Source organism: Alligator sinensis, unplaced genomic scaffold (genome assembly GCF_000455745.1).
Source record: "Alligator sinensis unplaced genomic scaffold, ASM45574v1 scaffold488_1, whole genome shotgun sequence".
NCBI classification, from domain to species: Eukaryota; Metazoa; Chordata; order Crocodylia; family Alligatoridae; genus Alligator; species Alligator sinensis.
The window spans coordinates 465,912-476,456 of record NW_005842970.1 but is presented as its reverse complement, the minus strand read 5'-3'; the positions used below and the strand labels follow the sequence as shown (position 1 = coordinate 476,456).

The 10,545-nt window shown below is 40.4% G+C and overlaps 1 protein-coding gene across 4 annotated transcripts in view; it reads left to right on the top strand.

Moving 5' to 3' along the window:
• Nucleotides 1–10,545, top strand: part of CCDC102B (coiled-coil domain containing 102B) — a 420,613-nt gene that overhangs the window by 43,414 nt on the left and 366,654 nt on the right. For all 4 annotated transcript variants that reach the window (XM_025192829.1, XM_025192830.1, XM_014526198.2 and 1 more), the window contains one exon: nucleotides 6,562–6,664. In XM_025192829.1, coding sequence (XP_025048614.1) covers nucleotides 6,562–6,664 — 103 coding nt within the window. The remainder of the gene's footprint in view (nucleotides 1–6,561; nucleotides 6,665–10,545) is intronic.

Below are 10,545 nucleotides of genomic sequence, written 5' to 3'. Positions count from 1 at the left end.
CAGAAGGCAATATTTTACAGTTAGGGTGGCCAAAATCTGGAACCAGCTTCCCAGGGAAGTGGTCCTCGCCCCTACCTTGGGCAAATTCAAGAGGAATTTGGATGATCTCCTGTCTGGGGTCTTGTGAACCCAGCATTCATTCCTGCCTGTGGGAGGGGGTCAGGCTAGATGATATGTTCAGGTCCCTCCTGACCCTAGCTACTATGAAACTACCTAATTTGGCATTTCATGGAAATCATGAAACTGGACATTGTTGATGAAATCCACAACACCAGAGAAAAGAAAAACTTAATAAAAATAAAATTCTGGTTTCCCAGTGGGATCCAACAGTCCTCATGGCCACTGCAGCCCAGCCTCACAGCTGGCCCAAAGGGGAGCAGCCAAGATGGTGGTTGCTCCCCCCCCCCAATTGGATTAGAGGGCCACCCATCATGTGGCCCCACCCCTCTCTGCCAATCAGGGATGGTGAGGTGTGGGGCTGAACAGTTAACAGCACTCCCAGCCAGTCAGTGGCATTCAGCAACCAGCAGGAGTCAGTACTGGAGATGCACTATTGTTTTCTGGAAGGGAACAATGAACAGAGACACCCAGTTTTTATTCTATTAGCATTTGTTATTCATCTGCTTATTAACTTCACACTAAGTCAGTTTACCTCTCTGTGCCTGTGTTTTCTTTCTACTCTATTTCTTTCCTCTTAGAGTAAGCTCTTAGAATAAGGCAGGAACTGTTTCTAGGTAATAGATAGTGCCCATATTATACATTTTACTGACTGGGGCCTTTACAATCTACTGTAACACAAATAATAATAGAGCCTTATACCCTTATCAGATGACTCATATGTAGACTACACTGGGAAGTTCCATTTTCCTTTTCAGAAGATGTATTTTACATAGACTTTTCAATATGTGCATTCATTGTAACTACCCACATAGAATTCTATACACATTATGGAACATTTTACTTAAATGTTCATTCTTTTGCTGTCCAGTGTCATGAAATGTCCTGCTAGTTAGTTCTCCCTCTTCTTCTATAGGGTCTGGATTACAGTATAATTTGCATCTCTACAATGTATAATGTCCTCTCCTCAGTTGTCTTATGCTTCATGTTCTGCTGTAACTGATCAGAACAACATCATTCTTCTAATTCAACTATACTACTGATGGATTCAGTATTTTTATCCTTTTCAGCTCTCATTTTATTATGGCTAATGGTGATGGTGTGAGGAAGCAGCATTGTTTTCCCAGAAGTTATTTCAAATGTTTTGAAAAATCCTGGTGATTATTTAAGAGTTCATAAGCTCTATTAAGGTTGATTTTCCTGGCTGCTTATGTTTTGCTATGAATTTATAGTGCGATATAGATTTCTTTTCAACAAAATGTCCACAGAACTGTCTCACATGAAAATCACTTTTTGTAGAGGTACACCGATACATTGGTCCGATATCAGATTGGCACTGATATAAAGAAAATTGGCTGTATCAGAAATCAACCCAATGCAGTTGATAATTTGGCCAATTGTGAAGGAGTGAGAGAGAACAAACCAAAGCCCCGAGGTGCCTTACATGCTGGGCAGTGGAGGTCAGGAGAAGCAACAGACAGAGAGTGAAAACAAACAACACCCACAGCATGCAGGGCTGCAGCTGGAGGCCGGAAGGGAAGAGAAACACTCGCCACACTTCCGGAGCAGTATCTCACTTTGGATTGGAGGAGGGAGTCTGCTGAGAGGTATTTCCAGCCCCGGAGAGGGGCAGAAGGGGGTCAGTCCCCTGCAGGCCGCAGGGAGAGAGGAGCAGCTGAGCGTCTTGGCAGGCAAGGGTTACGAAACTTGCGGAGGAATGCTGCAGGAGTGACCCTGAGCAGGAGGCAGGTGGAGGCCTGCACGCACATGGCTTTTGATAATCTCCGTAGCGGAGTGTCAGCTGAGGATCTGGGAAGAGAGAATACATGCGGCCTTTGATAAAATCCGGAGTTTAGTGTCTGGAGGGAGAGGCCTGAGGAAACTGCTGTTCCAGGTTAGAGCCTTGCTGCGCATGGGAGAGATTCCACTGGGACTGTGAATGTTCACAAGGGAGCCGGGCAGGCCTGTGCAGAACAGCAACTGGACTAATTGGTTTGTTTTGCTGTTGCAATTGGGATTTTGAAAACCTGACCCCAGGTGAAAGGGGTCATGGACTGAGCCTGGCAAGGAGACTGAGAGCATTTGGGGTTTTTCTTGTTTTTTTTCCTTTTTTTGATATTTTGAGCACAGGCCAAGACCAGCCCTGGAAGGGGTGCACCTAACGAAAGCCAAAAGTCACCCTGGTGGTAGAGGGCTGAACAATAGACTAACAGGCAGTACTGCAACCTGGCTGCAGAAGGACTTTGAGTACCAGCTGGAGAGGCTAGGCTGGGGTAAATGGCAGGTTTGGGGCGCGGGATGGAACTGCTGCTTGTCTGGAGGGGGTGGGGGTGGGAGTGGCTCCCACCACTGCTTGCTCCCCAGGAGGGCATGGGATGGAGGGAGGCGTGTGCCCCCAGATCTGTGCAGGGTAGGATGGGCAAACAGGCTGCAGCTGCAGGCTGGGGCTGGGGCTGCACCAGGTTCTTCTCCGCAGGGGCTGGACTTGGAAGGGCAGCTACCCAAATTTCAACATAGCTCCCCCCTAGCCCGCTCCTCCCAGCACCACCTCTGCCCGCCCCAAGCCCAGCCCCAACAAGAAGAGCCTGGTTCAGCCCCAGTTCCAGCCTACAGCTGCAGCTCACCTGTTCCACAAAGATCTGGGGGCACATGCCCCCCAAGCCCTCTCAGGGTGCAAGAAGTGGTGGGAGCCGCCCCCACTTCATTCCCCCCAAACGACCCATGGCTCCAACATATGCCCTGCCCCACTCCAGCTGGGCAGTCTGCCCCTGCCCCACTCCCTCCCTCATCTCAGGGGACATTGATCTGCCCCCCCCCATGCCTCTTCTTGCCCCCCCACCCCTCCCTGCCTCCACCACAAGGGACTTACCAGCTGCATGCAGTTGTATTGGAAATCAGATTGGTATCAGTCAATATGCCAACTTAAAAATCAGCTATCGGTATCAACCCCCAAAATCTCTATTTTTGCACCCCTAACTTTTTACCTAATTCTTCGTAGTCTCTCAGTGTTAAAACACAAAACAAAACTCTTGTGCCACAGAATTATTTTCTCATCAAATATTAATGTATGGTGCTTCTGTTTTTTTCAGCTCTTATCCAGCCCTTTTGCCTTTTTGAAGCGTCTAAACCATATATAAAATACTTTCCTTCTAAAGCTAAATATAAGACTGCAATAACGCTGCATGTTAAGACACTGAACATTTTCAGCGCATGCTTTTAAATCATGATTTTAGGCATATTTAATTCAGATGCTTAGGATCTAATGGAAAGTACAGATGCTTTTATGTTTACTGTTAATCTAATAAAATTGTTGTGATGAGGATCCAAAAGCTATTTTTATAGTAACTAGTTAGTCTTTTTTCTAATTTTGATTAATGGCTATGGACCAAAATCTATCATTGGATTACAGCAATTTGGATGGCTCACAGTGGCATTAAACAAATAGGATAAGATACTGAAAATATAGGTATAAATAATCTTGAATTTTTTTTTTATCGTATTTTTTGACCACAAACTTCAATTGTGAACTGGATTTTTAGTTATACTCGAAGTAAAGAATCTAAGTAGTGCCCTCTGCTGCTTCTAAATGATATTTCTTTACTTAATCTCTGGATAGTAGAAATAACACTTAATTGCTCTGAATTAAAGGGCAAAAGTACCAATCAGAGTTCATTATGTAAGTATGACAGTACCTTTCTCAAAGGAATCCTAGAATACTGTATTCTTAATATTTTTTAGATATTTTTCTGGATGTAGGAAGAGTAGAGCTTCATGCTCAAGTATCCTCCTGGAGGCAAATAAATATTTAAGTTGTCACCTTAATGAGAATGTACTACTTCTGAACTAAATGGATCTGTATTTTGAAAATGTTTCTAACACCTTCTTTCAGGAGCAATTAACATTTGAAATGGTTAGGGAATACAAACAATATTTTAAAGCATTTCATTTTTGTTTTTTTAATATTTAAAAAAAATTATGGTTTCTAGTTTAGTACAGTACATATGTTCTGTGCAGTATCTTGTGGTACTTCTCTGCCTGTTCTCAGAAAAAGTGGTTAGACTGACTATATCATTGCAAAATACCCAAGTGTAAGGAATGGAGATAAATTAAAAAAAAAAAGTCTTAAGTATTTAAATTCCAGTCAGACAACCCTCTTCAAACAAAAATATTTTATGTTTTCTAGAATAAACACAGCAGTGGAATCATAGGAAAAAATCCTTTGCCACCCATCTAGCTGAAATACCCCAGACTGTGGTGCTTGATTTTTGCTGGAGAAATCCTTGAAGCTGGATGGAAAGTTGAGAGTGCAAAGAGCCTGATAGCTCTAAGACACTGGTAAAGCACAAAAGATGAGCATTTTGGCTAAGGACAGACATTACACTTAAACTGGTTTAAGTGCTCAGAAACTGGTTTAAACGTGTAACAAAACAGATGTCTAGTGTACATAAACCAATTTGAAAATGGCTGAAACTGGTTTCAGATAAACCTGGTTGAATGTAGTATCAGACTTAACTGATTTGGCTCAAACTGGTTTATGCAATGTCTGTCCCAGACCCCTTCCTGGTTCAAGATAAGCCAGACACCTCCAGCATCTTAGCATGCTCTCTGGGCTGGATGGGGCTCTCTGGTTCACAGCAGGGCTGGCCCCTCCCCTTTGCTCCCTGAGCAAAGCTCCTTTGGCACAGACTTGCAGACACAGCAGGGTCTGCTGGCTTCCGTGTGCCCCCCTCCCCTCTCACCACTTGATGCTTAAGCAGGGATCCCTTCCTCCCCTCTCCCAAAGCACAGACCATAGCCAGCATGTGGTATGCTAGTTAGTGCTGTATAAAGCTCCTTCAGAGACATCAGGGTCTCCTGGCTTCCCCCTGCCCTACTCCCCACCTTTTGCTGCTCAAACAGGAATCCTCCCCTCCCTCCCATCTCCCACAGCACAGACCCCAGGCATGTAGTGTGCTAACTAATGCCGAGAGATGTCTTTGTGTGTGTGTCTCTCTCAAATTTCATTGGAACAGGCAGGCAGAGAGAACAGGGGTTTTGGAGCTAATCAACAGGTCACCCCAGTAAGCTGTTTGAGAAGAGTTTGAAGTAATGGGAGAGAGGCTACTGTTTTGCTGATCAGGTGATAAAGACTCTTATCAGCTCTGGGCTACCTTGATCACCTCACCTGTCAGTTTGCTGCAGACAGTCTGACAATCAGGGAGGGAGATTGAAAAGCTCCATATCATCAACAGATACATGCACTGTACACCCCCTCTTGCCTCAGAGTGCTACCAGGGGGCTGGGGGCTGACAACTCTTCCACCCTTTGACCAGCCAGCAGGAAAAAGCTTGGGATGGTGCAGGCAGACCTCCCTAATGAGAAAGTCCTGCCAGGGCCTGGCCACACCCCTCTCAGCTCAACTCTGTGCAAGGGAAGGGAGGGCTGCTCTAGAACCCCCCAGCTTCTAACCTGAGCCACTGCAGGCATGTGCCTGAATTTCCTCAGTCCAGAGAGAATGTCTGTCCAGTTTCCAACTGGTTCAGCCTAGCCAGGTTAGACTAACCTGCAAAGGTTGAATCAATTCAGGCTCAGGCTTTTTGAATGTCTGTCCTTAGCCTTTTTGGTGAGAAGTTCATAGGAAGACCAGTAACACTTAATGCTCCTTACCCACCAACCATAGGAGGAAATCTGATAGGCCTTTCGTGGTGGTACAAGGTGAAAAATTTCATTTTTGAAATGCTAAAACAAGAATGGGCGGGAACTGGATACAACACATTTGTAGATGTTTCCTTCAAGATTGTATGTCTAAGGTGAAATGGAAGAGATGGATAGTGATAGATAAACTTCTTAGTGTTGAACATGATCTACACCAACTTAAAGTTATTGAGATAAGCAAGTGAGGACTAAGTCCCAAGGAACTTAAAAAGCTGGTGCAGAAATATGCCAAGTCAATTATAAATAACTTTACCTGGAAAGGGGAATGGAGCAAAAGAAAAAATATAGTTGAAAAAGAGTTGCTATTCTTTGTATAAACAGGCAAAGCAGCCTAGACAGAACGAAAACATTGGAATGTAGTACTATAGTTGTCAAATGGTAGGTGTATTGTGCACTTACCTTTCTTAGTGCTCTGTTTCATTGTTTCATCTCTTTCATGCATTTACTCTGGCAGTTTTTGCCCTCACACAGTATATTGGGTTAAAGGAACTGATGGTTGAAGTGTATTTAAGTCTCTTTTTAGCCTTGTATTTCATTCATGTTTTGCAATACTAAGTTGTTTTCCTTTCCTTTGCCATAGGTAAATCTGTTAGATAAATTTGTGCAAATGCTGTGGTGGGGAAAAATCTTGCAATAAAGACTTTTAAAAGGGAGAAAAGCAGAGAGTTAGAAACAATATAGAGGAGGTTAAAAGCAATAACTAGATTATTTGAATATTTTTGTGACTATATTTGTTGATAATTTTTGTAGAATGAATTTATTTCTGGAAGTAGAGAAGCTGGAATCTGATTTATCTCTGTGGAAATGGAAATATGAAGAAATGAGACAGTCTAAGATGGAGAACCTGAAACAGGTATGTTGGCAAAAGAGTTGTGGGGAACACAGAACAACATTGAAGATGTGGACAAGTATAATAAGAGAATGTTGAATTTGCATAATTCAGGGAACAACATGACAAGGAGCTACCTTGAAATTTTCTGTTTAAAAAAAAAAGTCTATGTTGTTTGAGATTTAGTTGTGTGGGGAGTCTTACTACTAAACTTGAAAAAGAACTATTTGAAAGTTGAGTAAGAGGGTCTTAGACGGGTCCTCTTCCATACATTTTATGTACATATTCTACCTATTACAGTGCTAGGATTTTTCTGGCTGCTGTCAAAAATGTATACCATGCACATTAACTACGTTTTATGTTTTAGAATCAGTCATTGCTTACTCTACACTTATTATATGCTACTTTTGTATTGCTGCAAGGTTTTTTTATATATGCATGTTATCTGTGTTTGAAATCTGAGGTAATTTAAAAGCTCATACTTTTGGTGATATGGTTTCATGAGTCTATGTATGTGTTCATGCAGGCTTTTGGGTATTTTTGAGTTTTTAAATGTTCTCATGGTTAGTTTAGCAAAGTTTTTGAAAAAGTTTTACCTGGGTGATATCCACTCGTCTATAGGACTGAAAGATACAGGTGTTAAGGATTGAGATTTCATGGGTGTTTTTATACATGCTTTGGGGACGGAGAGGGGCACTTTAATTACAGTAGCTCTGGGAGCTGCTCTAATTAAAGCACCTGCAACATCTCGTGTATCAGCATCCCTGCGCTTCAAAATAGTTGCCAGGGTGCTTTAACTAAAGCTCGTTGAAGTGCCCCACCACCATTTTGAAACATGAGGACACTAATACAGAAAACATGGAGGCTTCTGGAGTGCACTAATTAGCATGCTCCAGAAGACTCAATTAATCACGTCTGCTGTGATGCGGTGTAATTACAGTGCATTGGAGCTGCCTGTGCACACCTACAGGTGATGTCTTAAAATGTTTTGGAATAATTGTTTTGCTCTAGCTGTAGTCTTAAATGTAAAACTAGTGGTTACTCATCTTTTTAAACATCTCAGTATAGCATGTAAAATACAAAAAAGCTTTACCGTTCTGATCTACTAATGCAAAGAGCTGGATAAATATTTTTTATTTCTGTTTTTTTATTAATTGTAATTTTTTCACAAAATTCACATGTAGGGAGGAGACATGAAAGGATTTTATAAAGTATCTTGAATAGTTTTATGTGAAAATATTGAGAGAGGAAGTTTTGGAAAACAAACGTTTTTACAGACATTTTCAAAATCTTGCTTCAGCTTTCAGAGAAGTCAAAATGTTCTTTTTTGTCTTGGAAACACATGTTTTAAGGGTTACAAAATTAGGAGGAGCTTTGGTTAAACCACAGGTCTCAGCAAATGGTACATTTTAGATTGATTCACAATGATTTTTCTATTAGATTTTGTTTAATCAAAGTAACTCTGTAGGCTTCTCTCAACAACACTTCTTGATTTGACTTAAACCCACTTTTCCCCAGTGTTGACCACCAAACTAAGAAAATTATTATTCACATATCTGTACTAGCTACTCTCTCTCTCTCTCTCTATATATATATATATATATATGTTAAAATATCTTATCTATTTTCATATTAGCTCCACCAGTTTATAGATCCACTGGACTTGGTTCAGTAATGTTAATTCAGCTATGCATGAAGGGGGCTGTATGTTGAACCCTTTTTTCTCAGTTTTTTGGCTATCTACAGTTAAGTTGTTGTCCTTGTGGGGATAATGCATCATTCATTGTGGTTTAGAGTTCAATGTTTGGGGAAAAAAAACAAATCCCTTCTGCTAACAATAATAAATATTGGCCACTATATCCTGTGGGATTTGGTGAAATACTGAAACAGACTCATGCACAGTGCTTTTCAAGGATGCTTGTAGGGCAAGTGAAGTTTATTGTTGTGAACTAACAAATACAATTGGATATTTTCCATGTCCTTAACTTTGAGAGTCTAATGCTTTGGTTCAAATTTAGGTGACATGTCCAGATCATTTTTTACAAAATCTCAAAAATCCTGAGAGCCAATAAATCCCAGTTTTTTCAAGGTTCATGCCACTTAAAATAGTCACATTGCTGTAAGTGACAATTAGCACTTTGTTTCTTTTAAAAGACCAAAATCCAACTAATCTCACCTGGCCTAAGCAATAAGTAAAGGAGTACAGAAACTTTAAAATTATCATACTAAAACATAGCCAAGTTCAGTTGCAAGAAGCATATTTGCATATCTTAAAAGCAGGAGACACAATCTGCTTTTGTCTGTGTGTGTGTTTAAAGCTTCACTGAAACAGTGTTTAAAAATTATAAACCAGTTTCTAGCCTTCAATTAGAAGAAGTTCTGACAATAAAAGTAAAACAATTTTGATATAATATTGAAGAAGGATAGAGCATTATGATGCCTGTACAGTAGATACAGCACTGCATCTGTCCTGGTCAAAGTCATAAGCCTGAGACAACTCATTTAGGGAATAGCAATTAGGAGTTTTGAGTTCTTTTCACCAATTTTCCATTGTGCAATCACTTTGTGTCTGTGCCTTCCTTTATTCATTTGTGAAATAGTTGTAATTGTATTTTTTTGTTACAATGTTTGGGACAGATGGCGTGGTGGAGGGACTGTATTTTTATAAAAAAGGATCTATATTGTTGGTTTGAATGAGTCCTGTGGCGATGGGCACCATAGCACATGCCTGTGAATGAATGAATGAATAAATAAATAAGTCCTTCTTCTGACATTGATGTTCATCCCACCTTAACAATATCCCTTTCACACCAGTTTGCTGGTCTCTTCTAGCCCTCCTGGAAAACATGATGGCTATGACAAAAGGAGCTAATATGGTTTTAGCTGAAAGTTACATGCCAGGCCTGACATCTGTGACATTAGATGACTGTGCACTCTTAGAGAGTTATTGCTTTTTGATTTTTTCCCTTTGAACTCTTCAGTGGTTATATGGAATATCACACGTACAAGAATCAGAGGTAGCTATGTTAAGTCCTTGGAACTCTTCTTAAAAACACAAAATTAGAAGCAATATACCAGGAATCTTCAAACAAGGAACAATATTTGGAAGTCTGCTGTGGAAGATTTATATTCTACAGTTCTTGTTTTTCTACCACAACATTGTTTTCACATATTTCAGTGTTCTGATAAATGCTACACAGCAAGCATTGTACACTTTTAGTAGTTTTCAGTGATGGGCTTTTTTTAGCAGTCTTAAAGCTAAATACAACATAATTTTTACTTAGTAATTTTACAATAAATTAGAAATAGAAAAAATATGTGCATATACTGCTACTTGCCACTGGTGTGCAGTGTAGACTTAAAAATGCTTCAGTAGAGACTAATACCTTTTCATTTATTTAAGTTAATTCTGTTTTTGTGGCAGTTAACAAGTTTAAACTGCAGAGCATAAACTCTTAACTGAGCATATAAGTTAAGAGTTTAAACTGCACCTTTTACTTTGGCTTGTCTAATTTTCTGAAACAGATTTTTTTTTAAGTCAGTTCCCAAAACAAATGATAAAAAAAATCACCAAAACTGGCACTTAATGCCAACAGGAGTACCAATACTGGGAGAAGTGCCTGGAACCGAGTGGACATTGCCATGAAATGAATAAGCTTTCTTCTTTAGTTGAGGCATATTTACAAGGAAGTGTCAGGATGCCTGACCTGTCACTGCTCTTCATGTTCTGTGTATAAATAGAAGAGTCAGAACCTGATCACCAGCTGTTGATCTTTGTGCAAGTTTAGTGCTAGGGAAAATCTCTTTAAATGTCTTTCAAAAAAAGTGTTCCAATCTCTACATGCTTTAAATGATAACTTATGGGTCTCTCTACATACTTCTTTTGATTTAAAAAAAACAAGCTA